The following is a 20,494-nucleotide window of genomic DNA, read 5'->3' on the forward strand; positions in this document are numbered from 1 at the left end:
AAACTTATTTTCTTAAAGACAGTGTGCAATGCCTTAGGACATTTTGAACTAGGAGAAGGAACCGATTGACTATCCATAGTTCCTATTAGGGCTGCTCCCTTCTAAACTCACATTTTAGCAGCAGGGTTACCCCTGGCGTTGTTAGATCTGCTTATGACGTACATTACCGTCCTCAGAGGCAGTTCATATGAGCAATGAAGTAAGTTGCTAGCTATCTGGCTAACAATATAAAGTCCAAAGTCCATTTAAAAGTGCAAAAGTTCACAGTGTTATACCTGTAAAAGAGTACATACAATGGGTTAAGGTGCATAAACGTTGCATAACATTCTAAAACATTAATGCAAAAACAGTGCAAAAATGTGACAGTAGAATCACAAAGAGCTCAGGTATACATTTGAGTCTATTCCTTGGGTGCTTGGCTTGTAACGTTGCAAAACTGGAACATATAACACAAAAAGTCATTTGTAATCCACATGAGGTAGCAAAACTGGTATTTGTAATCCATATGAGGTATGATGCCAACATGCGCAACCTGGAGATAGTTATAGGATGATGGATGGAGTTCATGAAGTCCAGGCACAAAAGTTTGGATGAAAAAGAAAAAGCCAAAATATAACCACAAAACAAAGGGGAAGTTTCTCAAGATGTGTCCATTGCTCGACTCCTATTGTCTCTGTAGCTAAATATTAATTTCAAAGAATTCCCGATAACGTGCAGGTGGATTACCTTTGTTGGTCCGTTGGGATCTTCGCAAGGACAGTTCAGAGTCCCTGGGGGTGGAGGTAGAGTCCAGGACTTGCAAAGGAGGATCAGCCACCTGACTTGATTCTGTAGACGTAGTAATCCCAGCAATTGGCATCAAGACTCGGATTTGAGGCTTGAAAAACCACTAAAGGGGGTCAAGCATGGAACGCAACTCTGTTAGAGTCTCGGTTTCTGGAGACAATGGTAGCTCGGGTGAGTTATCCACTTCTCTTGGCTGCTCCTGAACCGGTTTCTGCAGGTATTTCTTAAGCCTGTTGCGGTGTACTCGCTGAGTACCTTTATCTCCTCTCTGGATCTCATAGACCTCCGATGAGGGGACAGCCACTACTTAATATGACTTGCGTTCTCAGCAACTATCCAGCTCGCTTACTGGGTGATTGTTTATGAACCAGACCTGGTCTCCCGGGTGTAGGGGCTCCGCATGAGCATGCAGATCAAAGTCCTGTTTTTGTTTTTGCTGGGCCTTTTCTATGTTAGAGTCCACTATTTCTCTGGCCTCCTCTAGGTGCTTCTGATGCTCTTTGACCCATGCAGATTGGGAAAGGAGTGGTTCAGAGTCTGGCATGGGGATATTGAGGGCGAGGTCTGCAGGTAAACGGCCCTGTCTTCCAAACATGAGGTAGTGAAGCAAAATGAAGCTCTTCCACATGGCAGCTGCTGTAGTTTTAGCAGTTAAGTCCTTTATAGGTACAGCCACGACGAACTTGGTGTAGTGGCCTATGATTGTCATAGCATAGGTGTACCCGAACTGCTCGATTCCAGTTTCACGTGGTCTATAGCCACGATTTCTAGAGGACTCCTACTCACTATTGGATGAAGGGAGGCTCGCTGATCATGTCTTTCTCCTCTGGCCACAGCACAGGTGGGACAATCCCGACAGCAGGCTTCAATATCACTTCTCATGCCAGTCCAGTAGAAATGCCGTCTGATGGTGGCTTCCATTTTTTGGGTTCCAAAATGACCAGATCTGTTATGGTACATGTCCATTAGCATCTTAGCATCTCTTCGGGGCACCACTATCTGATGGAGGAACTCATATCTGACTGGATCAAGCGTTCTCCTAAAGATCAGATCTCTTTGTAGGAAGAGCAGTTTCTGTTGTCGAACTAGCTCCGAGTCGGCTCTCCGCTGCCGGATTCTCTCCGGTATGCGCCCACTGGAAAAATAATCCAACAGTTCTCCGATGACTCTACTCTCTGCTTGTAGTTTGAGCCAAAGCTCTTTCTTAACTGGAGGTGAGGGACCACAGGTCTTTGGAGAACTAGTGGCTTTGGAGACCTGGTGCTTAGTGTGTAGAGCTTCCTGCCGGGCAAATCGGGAGTAGAACATTGGCATTTCCACATCTTCCCACTGATCATCCTTAGAAATGAGTTCCTTCTGGGCAGGTAGCCTGGACAAGGCATCAGCATTGTCTTTAGTTTTGCCAGTCCGGTACTTAATGGTGAAGTCGAAGTTCGCCAGTCTAGAGGCCCATCTTTGATTTAGAGCTCCTAGGCGTGCAGTGTTCAAGTGAGCCAGTGGATTATTATCGGTGTAGACAGTGAAAGGTGTGGACGCTAGATAATCCTTAAACTTCTCAGTTACAGCCCTTACCAAGGCTAATTTGAAAGAGCAATAATTCTGGTCATTTCGCACTGATTCTCGTAAAGACCTGCTGGTATCGGCCATGACACTTTAAGTTCTGGCTTGTGTCTGAGATAGTACGGCTCCTAAACCTTTCTTACTTGCGTCAGTATAGAGGCAGAATGGCAGGCTATAGTTAGGGTAGCCCAGGACTGGTGGCTCTGTAAGTTTTTCTTTTAACAGTTGGAAAACAGTCTCTCACTCCTCGTTCCACTCTACCGGTAACTTAGCATTCTGACAGCCTTTGGGATGACCCTTCAAAAGCTCCTGGATAGGCTCCACAATTTGAGCGAAGTGCGGGAGAAATCTCCGATAGTAACCTGCAAATCCAAGAAAGCTCTTAACCTCTTTGATGGTCTTAGGTGCTGGCCAGCTTTGTACAGCAGCTTATCAGGGTCCGGTTTAACGCCCTCTGCATTCACAACATGTCCCAGATATTTCACTTGGGGCTTCAGTAAGTGGCACTTTGAAGGCTTTACTTTCAATCCATATTGGGCCAGAGTCTGGAACACCTCTGCCAAGTGCTGTAAATGCTCTTCGTAGGTCTTTGAGTAGATGATCACATTATCCAAGTACAGCAATATGGTCTCAAAGTTTTTGTGTCCAAGACATCTCTCCATGAGTCTCTGAAATGTCCCAGGGGCATTGCACAGCCCGAATGGCATGTAGTTGAACTCGAACAAACCCATTGGGGTAGTGAAAGCTGTTTTCTCTTTATCTTCTGGTGCCATGGGGACTTGCCAATAGCCATTGGTTAGATCCAGGGTTGAGAAATAAGCAGCAGATCCCAGGACTGCGAGAGACTCCTCAATTCGTGGCAGGGGGTACGCATCGTTGTGTGTAACATTGTTGTTCTTGCGGTAATCCACACAGAAATGGATGGTTCCATCCTTCTTTTTTACCAGGATCAGAGGAGCAGCCCAGGGGCTGTGACTATCCTGGATTACGTTAGCTGTCTTCATATCCTGAACCATCTTCTTCACCTGCTGGTATATGTCTGGAGGCACTGGTCTATATCTCTCTTTGATTGGAGGATGAGTAACGGTTGGAATAGTGTGCTGTATTAGGCTAGTTTGACCATAGTCCAGAGGGTGTTTGCTGAAGACTTGGTGGTGTTCCTTGGCTAAGTCCAGCACACCTTTGATCTGTTCGTCAGAGGTGGTGGCATCTCCAATATGTAGTTCGGCCCACCAGGGCTGCTCAGGTGGGTCTTTGGCTGCATCCGCTGTTTGAAGCGATTGTTGTGCAGCAGCAGTAGGGGGATCCAGGACGTCTTGCAGACGGACGTGATATAGACTCGCCACTGGATAGTACTTTTTTAATTCTATAGCTTCATCACTTAGATTGACCAAGCATATGGGTACATTTCCACGCGACACAGTGACCAAGCTCCAAGCAGCTAGGAAAAGGGGATGATCTCGTAGATGCTGGGTAATCCTGACCTCGGACTCCGATGCAAGCCTTGCACCATATCAGGGTCTCTGCTCCAGGCTGGAGTCTAATAGGCTTAGCATCGTTAATGCGAACACGGCAGATTTTCTCCTGTCGGTTGCTGAATTTTTGTTGGGCAGCTAGTACCTGAATGGTCTGGTTTATGACGCGTTGAGTTACACAGGGTGCGGTCAGTAGGGTTTTCTTCAAGGCTTCCAGCACTTCAGTGTAACAGTTGTCGAGTACATTCCTCCCCAGGACCACAGGGCAATTGTCATCTTCCAGGACCTGGATTACGACTACCCTTTGGTGTGGGAGTTTGGTATCTTCAATCTGTAAGGAAGGTTCCCAATAGCCTAATATAGGCACTGGTTGGTCATTGGTAGCTATGATGTGGAGCCAGGATTCCGGGGGTTGCGTCAGCTGGGCTCTGTTCCGGCATCTTTCGAATGCAAATTGACGGATGGTAGTCACTTGAGATCCAGTATCAATCAAAGCAGAAAACATTACACCATTGATGCTTACTTCAACCACAGGGCAGGCACCCACATGTCTAGGCATGAAGGCTGGATCTTTGGGACCTAGTATTCTTCCTCCCGAGGGGCGGTCCTTGGCCTCAGGGGATACCCGTTTAACTTTCAGCAGTCCCTTTCGGTGTGTCCAGGCCTCTGACAATGCCAGCATACACGCTTTCTGGTGTCTCGATATCCAGGATCTGACAACTTACCGGTAAGCCGATGTCGATATTCTCGTGGACCGGGTGTAGGACGGTCTCTTGGTGTAGTAGTCCCTTTCTCAGCCTTGGGTTGCTGTTCCAGTCGCTCTAGCTGCTTCCTCATCCTGTCCATATTCTCAGCTAGGAGAGAGACTTGAGCATTCAGGGCTGCGACAGCATCTGGGACAGGGGCCTGAGCCCCATGCTCAGCTATCTGGCTGTGGGTAGCAGGTCGCAGGATGGGCCATGCCTTCTTGTCTTCAGAGGGTTCAGAATTGTGACTTTTCCCCAGGATGCCAATAGTAAGCTCCTTAAAGGGATTCTGTCATGAGATTTGAGGCCTATAACATAAACATATGGCCAGGTCCCTACTAATACCCTGAATCCGAAACTGACCTTATTAAATGTGCCTGTGGCTCTATTAGCATATAAAACAGGTTTTTATAACCTGTCACTCACGTACCAAATGTGTCCAAGGGGACGTCTCATCATGCAGGGTGCCCGGCTGCAGCCATCCCCGTCTGGTGCCCAGCGCCGCCTTCCGACTAGAAATCACCGCCCTCCGTTTCAATGCTGTGACTGTATAACTCAGCTTCTTCTGTATGATGCACTTCTCTTTGTAGTCTGACTCTAGGTTATGCCAAGGAACTTTCCTCCTGGCTTCTGAGGCTTCAAGATTTCGCCTCCATGGCCAGAAGAGCTTAAGGTGCTCTGGCTGGCGTGGGCACGTCTAGCAGAGACGTGCCCCTGCACACCTTTCCCCTAGCTGAGGGTAAGCTAGACTGGAACTAACTGGTCCCCACCATTCCTGCAGGAAGTAGGGCTGGCCCACTCCCCTACAGAGGGGGGTTAGAATGGAATGGTAAGTTCCATTCTATCTAAGTACATCTCTTAGTGTGAACCAGGCACATTACATGAGCAGTTACATAACATTAGAAATGCACAGTGTGGACGACCTGGAATAATGCATAAGATGACATGAGGTTAGACCATTAGAGATAGTAGCAGGGTGTAGGAGTGACAGCAGCTACCAGAAAGAGATGACCTTTGGTGGTCAACACCTTAACCCCTTAAGGACACAGCCTTTTTACACCTTAGGATCAGGCCATTTTTTGAAAATCTGACCAGAGTCCCTTTAAGTGCTGATAACTTTAAAACGCTTTGACTTATCCAGGCCGTTCTGAGATTGTTTTTTCGTCACATATTGTACTTCATGACACTGGTAAAATGGAGTCAAAAAAATAAATTTTTTTGCACCAAAAAATACCTAATTTAACAAAAATTTGGAAAAATTTGCAAATTTCAAAGTTTCAGTTTCTCTACTTCTGTAATACATAGTAATACCCCCAAAAATTGTGATGACTTTACATTCCCCATATGTCTACTTCATGTTTGAATTGTTTTGGGAATGATATTTTATTTTTTGGGGATGTTATAAGGCTTAGAAGTTTAGAAGCAAATCTTGAAATTTTTCAGAAATTTACAAAAACTCAATTTTTAGGGACCAGTTCAGGTCTCAAGTCACTTTGCGAGGCTTACATTATAGAAACCACCCAAAAATGACCCCATCTAAGAAACTACACCCCTCAAGGTATTCAAAACTGATTTTGCATATGTTGTTAACCCTTTAGGTGTTGCACAAGAGTTATTGGCAAATGGGGAGGAAATTTGAGAATTTCATTTTTTTGTCTAATTTTTCATTTTAACCCATTTTTTCCACTAACAAACCAAGGGTTAACAGCCAAACAAGACTGTATCTTTATTGCCCTGACTCTGCCGTTTACAGAAACACCCAATATGTGGCCGTAAACTACTGTACGGCCACACAGCGGGGCGTAGAGGGAAAGGTGCGCCGTATGGTTTTTGGAAGGCTGATTTTTATGGACTGGTTTATTTACACCATGTCCCATTTGAAGCCCCCTGATGCACCCCTAGAGGAGAAACTCCCTAAAAGTGACCCCATCTAAGAAACTACACCCCTCAAGGTATTCAAAACTGATTTTACATACGTCGTTAACCCTTTAGGTGTTGCACAAGAGTTATTGGCAAATGGCGATGAAATTTGAGAATTTCATTTTTTTGCCTAATTTTCCATTTTAACCCATTTTTTCCACTAACAAAGCAAGGGTTAATAGCCAAACAAGACTGTATCTTTATTGCCCTGACTCTGCTGTTTACAGAAACACCCAATATGTGGCCGTAAACTACTGTACGGGCACACAGCGGGGCGTAGAGTGAAAGGTGCGCCGTTTGGTTTTTGGAGGGCTGATTTTGCTGGACTGTTTTTTTGGCACCATGTCCCATTTGAAGCCCCCCTGATGCACCCCTAGATTATAAACTCCATAAAAGTGACCCCATCTAAGAAACTACACCCCTCAAGGTATTCAAAACTGATTTTACAAACTTTGTTAACCCTTTAGGTGTTGCACAAGATTTAATGGAAAATAGAGATACAATTTCAAAATTTCACTTTTTTGGCAGTTTTTCCATTTTAATATTTTTTTTCCAGTTACAAAGCAAGGGTTAACAGCCAAACAAAACTCATTATTTATGGCCCTTATTCTGTAGTTTACAGAAACACCCCATATGTGGTTGTAAACTGCTGTACGGGCACACGGCAGGGCGCAGAAGGAAAGGAACACCATATGGTTTTTGGAAGGCAGGTTTTGCTGGACTGTTTTTTTTACACCATGTCCCATTTGAAGCCCCCCTGATGCACCCCTAGAGTAGAAACTCCAAAAAAGTGACCCCATTTTAGAAACTACGGGATAGGGTGGCAGTTTTGTTGGTACTAGTTTAGGGTACATATGATTTTTGGTTGCTCTATATTACACTTTTTGTGCGGCAAGGTAACAAGAAATAGCTTTTTTGGCACCGTTTTTTTTTTGTTATTTACAACATTCATCTGACAGGTTAGATCATGTGGTAATTTTATAGAGCAGGTTGTCACGGACGCGGCGATACCTAATATGTATACAATTTTTTTTATTTATGTAAGTTTAACACAATGATTTCATTTTTAAAACCAAAAAAATGTTTTAGTGTCTCCATAGTCTAAGAGCCATAGTTTTTTCAGTTTTTGGGCGATTATCTTAAGTAGGGTCTCATTTTTTGCGGGATGAGATGACGGTTTGATTGGCATCTATTTTGGGGTGCATATGACTTTTTGATTGCTTGCTATTACACTTTTTGTGACGTAAGATGACAAAAAATGGCTTTTTTTACACCGTTTTTATTTTTATTTTTTTACGGTGGTCATCTGAGGGGTTAGATCATGTGATATTTTTATAGAGCCGGGCGATACGGACGCGGCGATACCTAATATGTATACTTTTTTTTTATTTATGTAAGTTTTACACAATGATTTCATTTTTGAAACAAAAAAAATGATGTTTTAGTGTCTCCATAGTCTAAGAGCCATAGTATTTTCAGTTTTTGGGCGATTATCTTGGGTAGGGTATGATTTTTGCGGGATGAGATGACGGTTTGATTGTTACAATTTTGGCGTACATGCAACTTTTTTGATCACTTTTATTACCTTTTTTGGGAAGTAAGGTGGGCAAAATTTCAATTTCATCATAGTTTTTTATTTTTTATTTTTATGGTGTTCACCGTTCGGGTAAAGTAACATGACCGTTTTATAGATCAGGTCGTTACGGACGCGGCGATACCAAACATGTGTAGGGAATTTTATTTTTTTCATTTTTTATCAGTGATAAATGTGTTTTTTGATTTTTACTTTTTTTTCACTTTCATTCACTTTTTTTTGACCCAGACCCACTTGGTTCTTGAAGATCCAGTGGGTCTGATGTCTGTATAATACAGTACAGTACAATATATATTGTTCTGTACTGTATTTTACTTACACTGAACAGATCTATGCCTTTCAGCACAGATCTGTTCAGCACCATGGACAGCAGGACGCCTGAGAGGCGTCCTGTTGCCATGGGAACCTTCCCCGTCTGCTCAGAACTTCGCAGACGGGGAAGGGTAAGGAGGGGATCTCTCGGGGGGCTGTCTGGGGGCTCTCTCACTCTCCATCGGGGGGCTGCAAAGGCACAGCAGCCCCCCGATGGGAGAGGGAGGGAGCTCCCTGCGCTGTTAACTTTTTTCATACAGCGGTCCGTATGGACCGCTGTATGGAAAGGGTTAAATGGCTGACATTGCATCGCAGATGTCAGCCGTTTATACCAGGGTGCCAGCAATGTGCTGGCACCCTGGTATACCCACTGAACACCAATGAATTTTCAAGGGGAGGCGGGCGGGGGATCGCGATCCCGCCTGCCGCACCGCCCGCCTCCCGCACCGCCCACACCGCCCGCAACCCTCCCCCTGCACCTCCCGCCACCATAAAAATCATTCGGGGGTGCAGGGGGGGTTGAATAAAACTTTTTTTAGGCATATAAAGTTTCTGATCCCCGCGGTCAGGGACCGCGGGGACCAGAAACTGCAGAAATCGCAGCAAACCGCAGGTCTGAATTGACCTGCGGTTTGCCGCGATCGCCGACATGGGGGGGTCACAGGACCCCCCCGCGCATTTAGCCTAGGTGCCTGCTCAATGATTTGAGCAGGCACCGGGTTCCGATCACTGCCGGCCGGGCGGCAGTGATCGGAACAACACATGACGTACCGGTACGTCATGTGTCCTTAAGTACCAGGACATCATGACGTACCGGTACGTCATGTGTCCTTAAGAGGTTAAAGTGGTATTCCCATCTTGCTACTTCATCCTCAATTGCTGCAAGCTATGCTGTTCACTTTCTGGTTTCCTGCAGCTAAGGCTAGGCGGGCTTAGGCAGTTTGAGTGAAGGCCGGCCACGCCTTCTTATGACATCACACTGAGAACTTAGTCCTTGCGTGCTAGTTCATGTGAAGAGTATGACTCATCAATCTGGCAGCCTGCAGTGTCTGTGAGGCCCCTCCCCCTGCTGGGGAATCATCAGAGAGCCATGTGAAGTGAGCTCAGTGCACAGTAACACGTGGCTGTTCTGCACAGTTTTACACACAAAATCTCTGTCTGATCTTTTACAAACCCATTCTGTGCATCAAAAACTATAATTCCGTATTATACATTAGCTCAAAAGCTTGACTAACCCCCACCCACCAGCACTGATGCAGATTTGTTTCCATTACAGCTGTACTCCAGTTGTGTATAAACCTTACACTTTGTATCTTTATAGATGCATATACAGCTCGGCTACATGTGTCTTCTCCAGTCCCCTAACATCACTCCAGTCCCCTAACGCTGAATGGCTTCCTATACAGCCCTGCTACATCTTTATTCTACTCCCCCACTAGCACTGTGTCTGAAAAACTTCATATACAGCTCTGCTACATCTGTCTGTTTATCTCTTCAACCAGCACTGTGTCAGAAGAGCCGCATGTTCAGCTCTGCTACATCTGTTTCTCTCTTCCACCACCATTGATGCTGACCCGCCACATATACAGCTCTGCTACATCTGTCTATTCCCTTCCCCATTAGAACTGTGTCTGAACAGCAGCGTATTCAGCTCTGCTACATCCATCAGCCCCCCATATGCCTCCATCAGCCCCCCATATGCCTCCAACAGCCCCCATATGCCTCCATCAGCCCAAGTGCCTCCATCAGCCCCCATGTGCCTCCAACAGCCCCCCATATGCCTCCATCAGTCCCCCATATGCCTCCAACAGCCCCCCATATGCCTCCATCAGCCCCCATGTGCCTGCAACAGCCCCCATATGCCTCCAACAGCCCCCCAAGTGCCTCCATCAGCCCCCAATCATTGGTGGAATTGGTGGTGCAAGTAGAAATAATACTCACCCACCGCTTATGTCCTCCGACGCTGTCCGCACTGTCTCTTCCCTGCACTAACTGTTCGGGCAGCCGCGCATGCGCAGAACTATATTAGACGCGGCTCAAAAGAATATGGATCCGCGCATGCGCAGCCGGCCGGCGTCGTGCACGCTCACAGTATGAGTGAGAGGCCGGCCGCAGCATCGCAAGGGAAACCACTGCGCAAGTGCGGCCCATGGATGCGGCCGGCGAGCGGTGGCCGTATCCATGGGCAGCGAAAATCAACAATAGATAGTGACAATTCGATTTGAAAGAGAACAGTTTGATTTTTTTAATCATATATATTTAGAAAAAAGTTCAATGGGGAATTAATTATTTAATGAAATATCATTAAGAAGATGGGAATACCCCTTTAAAGGCCACCAATTTGATATCTGGCGGATTGGTCATTATTCAATATCAAAAAGCTGGACTACCCCTTTAAAGCTGGATGTACATGGCCCAATATTTAGGCCGATTATTGGGAATGAATGTTCTTACGAACACTCATTCCGAACATTCCGCCCTTGTAAAGGTTACACAGATCACCCGATGAACAAGCGTTTTGCACGTTCATTCAGTGAAATGATCGGAAGTGCGGACACCTCAGTCATCGTTGTCTAAACAGCCTCTAAACAGCCTCTGCTGCCCAGGAGCAATGATCTTATATGGGGACAAGCAATAGCAAAAGCCATTGCTTGTCCTCATATTGTGGAGGTGATCTCTGTATGTAAATGCAGCGCTTTGCCTCCACTTAACAAGCAGCCAATTGCGTTCCTTCCTGGCAATCTGCTGCTCATCTGATAGTCTAAATGCACCTTAGGCCTCTTGCACATGAACGTGTGCGCCCCGTGGCTGTGCTGCGGGCCGCAATGCACGAACACCCACCGTGGGGCAGCGGATCGCGGACCCATTCACTTTAATGTTCTATCTTTTTGCGGAACGGAAGTACAGGACGAAACCCCACGGAAGCACTCCGTAGTGCTTCCGTTCCCTGCTTCCGTTCCGCACCATTCCGCATATCCGGATTTACGGACCAATTGAAGTGAATGGGTCCTCATCCATGATGCGGAATACACACGGAACGGTGCCCGTGTATTGTGCAATAAGCCTTAAGGTGTCAGAGAACTACCAGTAGATTGCAAACTACAGGTTAATCACCTAGGCTATAGATAATGGCACCATGTCTCTCAGGTGTGAAATTACACAATAGCTCCTACTAACCGAAGATAGAAAGAAAACACAACCTATGAAGCAACAAATTCTGTAGAATACGCACCACATCTTTGATCTGAGACAATGTAATCTGAAGAGTAACGTTCAAGGCTCTGTCAGTATCTTCTACGGGCCTCAGTGCGTTAGAGTAATCTTCAAATATGTCTCGAAATAACATCTGGGCATATTTTCCTTTTGCTGACTCTACACCTTTAAAATATATGAAAAGTACAAAACGTATAAAATCAGAGTAAACAGACTGTTTTTCTTATCTACTTAACTCGCCTAACCAGGTCACAAGCATACAGTAAAATGACCCATATGTATCAAACCAGTGTAAATCTGGGATGCATAGGGACCACCAATAAAATTAATTCTGGGGGACCACTGTACAGCTACATGTATACATTGCCTGATCGCTCTTTTCAAATCTCTAAAACTGCAGCAACACACTTTTTTTTCCAGTAGTAGTCTATATTTAAGACTGTTTTGTCCTGGAGACCCTGTCCGTATCCTGCTGGTTGACTCCTGCCTTTGACTAGGGCTTTCTCACACAGTGGCAGGCAGCAGCAACATGCTACAAGATGGTTGATTATGGGGGCCCCTCAGTGACATTAAGCTGGCTGCCCTGACCCCAATACCTAGAAGTCCATCTGATGCATCTGTAATAATGAACTGGGTAGTTTGCTTAAAAATCTACCCAGTTCTTAAATGGACATGTAAGCTGGTTGACATGCTGTATGTTGTTTATCTGTATATAGCATAGCCAGTCTGTTGTACCATGTACCCCTTGTGAGGGACTAGGGGCTCATCCTTGCCCAGGGGCCCGCTTGGTGACTAACCTGTTCCTTTGTGTGCCATTCCAAGCCTGTACAGAACTTAGAAAAAAATCCTTAAATATATACAGTACAGACCAAAAGTTTGGACACACCTTCTCATTCAAAGAGTTTTCTTTATTTTCATGACTATGAAAATTGTAGATTCACACTGAACGCTTTAAAACTATGAATTAAAACATGTGGAATTATATACATAGCAAACAAGTGTGAAAACAACTGAAAATATGTCATATTCTAGGTTCTTCAAAGTAGCCACCTTTTGCTTTGATTACTGCTTTGCACACTCTTGGCATTCTCTTGATGAACTTCAAGAGGTAGTTCCCTGAAATGGTTTTCAGTTCACATGTGTGCCCTGTCAGGTTTAATAAGTGGGATTTCTTGCCTTATAAATGGGGTTGGGACCATCAGTTGCGTTGAGGAGAAGTCAGGTGGATACACAGCTGATAGTCCTACTGAATAGACTGTTAGAATTTGTATTATGGCAAGAAAAAAGCAGCTAAGTAAAGAAAAACAAGTGGCCATCATTACTTTAAGAAATGAAGGTCAGTCAGTCAGCCGAAAAATTGGGAAAACTTTGAAAGTAAGGGCTATTTGACCATGAAGGAGAGTGATGGGGTGCTGCGCCAGATGACCTGGCCTCCACAGTGACCGGACCTGAACCGAATCGAGATGGTTTGGGGTGAGCTGGACCGCAGAGTGAAGGCAAAAGGGCCAACAAGTGCTAAGCATCTCTGGGAACTCCTTCAAGACTGTTGGAAGACCATTTCAGGGGACTACCTCTTGAAGCTCATCAAGAGAATGCCAAGAGTGTGCAAAGCAGTAATCAAAGCAAAAGGTGGCTACTTTGAAGAACCTAGAATATGACATATTTTCAGTTGTTTCACACTTGTTTGTTATGTATATAATTCCACATGTGTTAATTCATAGTTTTGATGCCTTCATTGTCATGAAAATAAAGAAAACTCTTTGAATGAGAAGGTGTGTCCAAACTTTTGGTCTGTACTGTATATACATTTAACTTGACCTTTTGATACTGTACATGTGGATAGTTTTACACAGTTAAAAAAAAATTGCTTTTTGTAGCAAAAAACTAAACAAAAAAAAAACACTGCAGCCTGGTAGGAAATTCTAAAAGACAAAGTTAGTCAGCACATCTTGTAAAATGAAGTGAATGCAGGAAATCAAGAGGTTGGGTGGGGATCCTGGATTTTCCCCCAGCCAAAGGCTACTTTCACACTAGCGTTTTTGCTGGATCCGTTACTAATAATACAACCATCTGCATCCATTATGAACGGATCCAGTTGTATTATCTTTAACATAGCCAAGACGGATCCGTTATGAACTCCATCGAAAGTCAATAGGGGACGGATCCGTTTTCTATTGTGTCAGATTGTGTCAGGACGGAAAGCAAACCGCAGCATGCTGTGGTTTGGTCTCCGGTATGAGAACAGAATGCATTTTGGAGCATTCCGTTCTGTTTTGTCCCCATTGACAATGAGTGGGGACAAAACTGAAGCTTTTTTTTCCCGGTATTGAGACCCTATGACAGATATCAATACCGGAAAATAGAAACGCTAGTGTGAAAGTAGCCTAAGGCCCAAAATGCTACGGACTCAATGATCTCTGCACATGACAGCTGTATCTCTAAAAACCTGTATCAGTGGACATTATAGCCACCATTGCATGAGAGGGATTGCTTGCCATAGATTCTGCAGGAAGAGACTTGAACAGATAGAAAGGGAAGAGGGCCATAACTCCCATCCTTGCCTAAATCCATTGTTATCTGGGATAGAATTGCACTGTGAACAGTTGGACATGTCTATGCTATAACTGGATGTACTACAACTATTTTGCACTACAGGAAATAAAGACATTTATTCTGTTACATCTGGCCTGGTTACTGACCATACGCTGGCCATTGCTGGCCCAACTACCATCAGGCAGAAGCGCTGCACAGGCCCTAAGGACAGATGATTTGAGGGAAGCCACAGTGAGAGATTGTGATAGCCGGAGCCACTACTACTCCCATTCTCTGCTCTGGCTCCTAAGGGACTCGCTATATATTCATTATCTAAATCATTCACTATATAAAATTAATATTACGTTCTTAAAATATATATTTTGATCAAAATCATTTGTGCCCATCTACCATGGGAAGGTGACTTTTTTTGGAAATCTACTTTATATGATACCTCTCCTTGAGTAGGCTACAGCTATATACTGAGCTAATTAAAGGGATTATCCAAACCCAAAAGTGCCCCCCCGAATATGCCCCGACCCCTCACATAGATTGTACTTAACTCGGTCCCCGGCACCCGCGTCTCTTCTGCTGCCCGCACAGCCCTTGCTGGATCTCCCCGTCACGTGGATCAAAACATCCAGTGACGAGGGGTTTCAGCCAATAGCAGGCCATGATAGAAATGAGCCTCCCTAGCATTTCGGGTAATGCTAGGGAGACTTGTTCCCGCTGCAACCTGCTATTGGCTGACCCGCGCGATACGAGGGCAGCAGAAGCGACGTGGGTGCCCCGGGAACAAGGTAAGTACACTCTATGTGAGGGGCCCGGGCATATGGGGGGGGGGATTTTGGGAGTTGGATAACTTCTTTAAAACCAGCCTGTGGGAAAGATGGGTTTGTTAGGAGTGTTCAACCAAAATGGATGAAATGTCAATATTAATATATTTGCTTAGTATCTCATATTCATTTATATAGTGAATAGCTTTAGTTTAAATATTTGTGTTTGCGGGGTGCTAATGCTGTTATATATATACTTGTAGCCTGCTCTCCATGAAGTCATTTGAGACCAGTTGGCACAAGGAGAGGTAGCATGTAGAGAAGGTTCCAATCCAAAAGAGGTTACCCTTCCGTGGTGGATGGGCTTGGGCACAAATGATTTTGGTCAAAATATATTTGCTAAGGATTTCACATTCTTTTTATGTAGTGAATATAGCAAAAGTTTATATTTTATGTTTGCAGAGTGCTGTTGCATTTCATTTTGATAGGAAATTAGAAAATACCCTACAGAGACCAGCTCCACATATATCAGTTTTGCGTGACCAGATATTTTATGTGTACAGCACTTCAGTGCACAGATCTGCCATCTTGATAACACCAGACAGAAAAATGCTGCATGCAATGTTTTTCTGTTCGGCGCTATTTGCCATCCAGCATCACGACCATGGGATCAGTTCTGGCTCAGTTCCCCTCAGGTTTTCTCTGCTTCATGTCGGAGGGAAACTGTCACGGAAGGTGTACAGCAAACAAGAAGACACAAAAGGAAGATCCAACTGACTGGATGCAAAACTAAGGAACAAAAGGGGGAGCCCTGCACCAGACCTGACTCTCTCCCTAACTGCTCAGCCTATGCAAAATTCTCAATGGTAGAAGATCGGATATCCTCGTACCTCGACTGTATAACACCTGAACACCCTATAATAGTGAGGGGACACGACCACCGGCTCCCTACACTTGATACGGAGGGAGTCAGGGTCACCTGGGATCCAGCAAACAGGAAAATACAAATGAATGAACAAAACTTATCTGTAGAAGACTCAGTAGTAGCATCCAGCATGCATACACTCCAGGAAGTTGTATAAACCGCAAAGTGATGCAGTATTGGAAGGGATTTAAAGGGATGCAATCAGTGCAACTACATGACAGCTGAGAGAGGCTAACAAGATGAGAAAATGAAAGCAAAACAAAAGGAACCTCAAGGAGGAGGTTCTGAAGGACGTCTGTTAGAGCTTCTCAGATGTCTGGTGGTGACAGAAACTGAGCCAGAACTGATCCCATAGATAGCCGGACAAATGTGTAGGGGTCCAAACATTTTATTTTTTTTCATTTTGTAGTAGCTTTTAACATACTTGCCCCTTTTTGTCACTGCTCTGGATGTGGCATTTATTTCCCACAGACAGCTCCATAAGGGAAAAGAAGGTCTAATAAAAAACACCAGCACCCTAGACAAGATTTTCTTTTTGAGCCAGCGGGAAAAAGTGAACTATTTTTTCTTCATTTTTATTTTGCCCTATGATGTACCTATGATTTTGCTTTGATTTGAATTTGCTTTTTGAAGGACAAGTGACCGATGCAAATATTTATATATTTATTAAAAATATATTTATTATATATTTAATATTTATTGCAAAAACGAAGAGGTATGAAAGGCTTTAGGGCACAAGTATGGATTGTCCTGCAGGCCGATTCACCACACTCCCTCACACGCTGTTACGCCCTGCACTAGGCCGTAATTCGAGCATAAATCGCCACCTGAAGTCTGCAAGCACACCCACGCAATAACACAAAACTTTTGCCGCCACCACCTGCATGTTATAAGGTCGACAGGACACCCCTGAGTGTTCCACTCGCAAGCAGACACACACACACGATAGTAAACCTCACGGAAAAACAACATACAGCCTCAGACTGCACACACACTCTTCATGGAGCTAACAGGTTCTTAAGGTTACAAGACAAACCATCAAACTTTTAGGTTTAATGTATGAAAAATGGACAGCACTTGGTTACAAAAAATGATTAACAAGAGACATGCATAAATGGCAAACAATGGTAAAATAAAAAGGAGAAAACATAGAAAGTTCTGATACTTAGCATTTGTGTGGTAAAAGTCATTTCCTCCCAGGAGATTTAAGCAGAGTAATGGTGCACAAACCAATTCGATTGGATCTCCTACTTTGTGGCACAAAAATATCCAGAGATTACATTTTTATGTCTTCCCTCAAGGGGCAGGCCTGAGGGGGATTCTCCCTCACACTTCTAAATCAGCCCCTCTGGGCTGGGCTTTATTACACATGCAGCCGGCCCCCCTGGCCATCTAGGGAACAGGTATGAAAATATCCAAAATATAGTTTCCCAGTAGCCCTGGTGAAGATACAATCCCCAGCCCTTCTTCATAATTCATATCTCACCGTTCCGAGTCCTAACATGCCAAACGCGACACGTCCAGGACGCTCGGAAGGTGAGATCCTTCTCTTAAGAAGATGAAGGCGAGTTGATACGCCATGTCTGGTGTCCATGCGATGCCCCCATCATACCAGAGGTGATGAGCTGGATTTTGGGGGCATCCGCCCTCTCCTGAACAAGTTATGAAGGATTACAAATTATTGTTCATTCTCTGGTTAGGAAGCCCCCTGCTGATAAAAGGTGCCAGAGAGTCTGCAGTCTCCTGTCCTGAGATGTGACCAGCAAACGGGCCCATCCTCGTGTGCTAAGTACATCCCAGGGAGCAGTTTGGCTGTTTCCCAGGTACGAGGCAGACACCTCGACTCTCTCTTTATGCAGCCTTAAACCAATTCATAAATGGCTGCTGGCCTTGTAATACAAATACATAAATACACACTGTATATATATGTGAATCACACCGGAATATGTTACACTACGACATGTAACCATAAAACATATAATATCACAGAAAACATTATAATAACTATGGATAAGGCGGTCCTTATTCCTGACAAGGGGTATTCCAGCCACAATCATAGATGATCCTTCTTAGATCAGTGGAGATCCTACCGATAATAAATGTTCTAGCAGCGTACACCAATTCTAGATAATTGAGCTTACCTTTTAGATCCAGGACTGTGAAGATAAGCCATGTTAAACCGCAAAGAATAGCAGAACCAGTCTTCATTTTGAATATGCAGGTGCTTGCTATGGACCAGGATTTCCCTAGGCTTTTGACTTCTCTGCTCAAATTTTGCTCAAGTAATGAGCATCTTCACATAGAGAGTTGTTCTTCCTAACGCAGTAATGATATGGTCCATCCTGGTACATAAAATGTGATGAACACTGAGGACATCCAGTATACTGTGACTGGGGAGTAACTGATACTCCAAGGATCAAGCAACTTACAAAAGTGATCTGACAGTGTCATGGTTCAGTGACAACTAGTCTACCGCCATCCACCATGTTCTCCGGTTTCACCCAGTTCAGGGAGATTGTGTACCGCAGCAAAGGTAACATGGTTTGTTGAAATGATAATAAAGAATGCATTAAAGAGAACCTGTCACCGGGATTTTGTGTATAGAGCTGAGGACATGGGTTGCTAGATGGCCGCTAGCACATCCGCAATACCCAGTCCCCATAGCTCTGTGTGCTTTTATTGTGTAAAATAAAACGATTTGATACATATGCAAATTAACCTGAGATGAGTCCTGTACGTGAGATGAGTCCTGTATGTGAGATGAGTACTGTCCCTGAGATGAGTCCTGTCCCTGAGAGGAGTCCTGTCCCTGAGATGAGTCCTGTCCCTGAGATGAGTCCTGTACATGAGATGAGTCAGGGACAGGACTCATCTCAGGTTAATTTGCATATGTATCAAGTCGTTTTTTTCACACAATAAAAGCACACAGAGCTATGGGGACTGGGTATTGCGGATGTGCTAGCGGCCATCTAGCAACCCATGTCCTCAGCTCTATACACAAAATCCCGGTGACAGGTTCCCTTTAAGCTCAGCAGCAGAAATTAAGGTTTTCATGCAGTTTTAAAGTTCCTCCACTTGCCCAACAACTGCTGCTATCACGTATACACAGTGGATGAAGAGTGAGTGAAGGTGTATATACAAAGATGTACATTAGGGAGAATTTTTATTTAAATAATCACCCTGCCCTTCAACAAACACTCATGCCGAGTCTTACTTTTTGAGTGAATCAGACATTTGCATGTTGCCATATGAATTGCAATAAAACTTGTGCATCCTACAGAACATACTATGCCCTTATGGAACAGCTCACAAACATAGGGTGCACTCCCATAGCTGTGACTGTGGCTTTTTTTTAATGGCCATCACACAGACCTTTTTCAGAACCATTGCAGTCTATTGTTCTATTCACACAGCCGTTTTCAGCGAATCGAATTTCAGGATAAATTTGATTCGCCGCAAAGCTGAATTTCCTTGTGCTTCGTAGTAGCAAATAGAGATGTCCCGAACTATTCGCCGGCGAATAGTTCCCGGCGAACATCGCTTGTTCGCGTTCGCCGCGGCGGGCGAACATATGCGATGTTCGGTCCGCCCCCTATTCGTCATCATTGTATAAACTTTGACCCTGTACCTCACAGTCAGCCGATACATTCCAGCCAATCAGCATCATACCCTCCCTCCCAGACCCTCCCACCTCCTGGACAGCATCCATTTTAGATTCATTCGGAAGCTGCAGTGTCACAAATTTGACTAAGTTGTAATCGCAATGCGATTAACACAGGTTATATTAATCGCATTGCAAATTCAACTTTGCTGGGTTCCTAATGGTTGGCGTTGCTATGGCTGGTGTCAAAAATTGTGTCACCCCTCCCCCCCCCCCAAAGCCATAATAAAGAGATAAAGAGAAAAAAAAGAAGTCACTAAGTCAGCTCCAATCAGATATCTGCATAGACCCAGAGTCTTGGTCTATGTGCAGATATCTGATTGGAGCTGACTTCTTATTTTCTCTTTTGCACATAAACGTTTAAACTATATTCCTTAGTAAAAATGACCAGTCCACACCATGTGGGTCTATATTTATGAGGGCCCCCCTGAGCAAAGATTAGTAAATGTGGCCGGGTGGCCCCAGCCCACAGTTCAACCCAACCCCTTATGTCTCCTGGCCTATGGCTGTCTCTATAATAATCCACCAGTAATTTATGAATGGGGTTAGGTTAGGGCTCTTTCACACTTGCGTTGTTCTTTTCCGGCATAGAGTTCCGTCGTCGGGGCTCTATGCCGGAAAAATCCTGATCAGGATTATCCCAATGCATTCTGAATGGAGAGAAATCCGTTCAGGATGCATCAGGATGTCTTCAGTTCAGGACCGGAAAGTTTTTTGGCCGGAGAAAATACTGCAGCATGCTGCGCTTTTTGCTCCGGCCAAAAATCCTGAACACTTGTCGCAAGGCCGGATCCGGAATTAATGCCCATTGAAAGGGGCTAAACGTCGTTTTGGCGCATTACCGGATCCAACGTTTAGCTTTTTCTGAATGGTTACCATGGCTGCCAGGACGCTAAAGTCCTGTTTGCCATTGTAAAGTGTAGTGGGGAGCGGGGGAGCAGTATACTTACCGTCCGTGCGGCTCCCGGGGCGCTTCAGAGTGACGTCACTCTGA

General features: G+C 44.7%; 1 protein-coding gene across 1 annotated transcript in view; it reads right to left on the reverse strand.

Annotated features, from left to right (window-relative positions):
- CHRNA9 (cholinergic receptor nicotinic alpha 9 subunit) overlaps positions 1 to 18,047 on the reverse strand; it is a 34,649-nt gene extending 16,602 nt beyond the window's left edge. Inside the window, exons 1-2 of the mRNA XM_040419917.1 lie at positions 17,981 to 18,047; positions 11,626 to 11,771 (exon numbers count right to left, since the gene is read on the reverse strand). Coding sequence (XP_040275851.1) covers positions 11,626 to 11,771; positions 17,981 to 18,047 — 213 coding nt within the window. The remainder of the gene's footprint in view (positions 1 to 11,625; positions 11,772 to 17,980) is intronic.
- Between the last annotated feature and the right edge of the window lie 2,447 nt (positions 18,048 to 20,494).

The sequence above is a fragment of the Bufo bufo genome, chromosome 2, assembly GCF_905171765.1.
Source record: "Bufo bufo chromosome 2, aBufBuf1.1, whole genome shotgun sequence".
Taxonomy (NCBI): domain Eukaryota; kingdom Metazoa; phylum Chordata; class Amphibia; order Anura; family Bufonidae; genus Bufo; species Bufo bufo.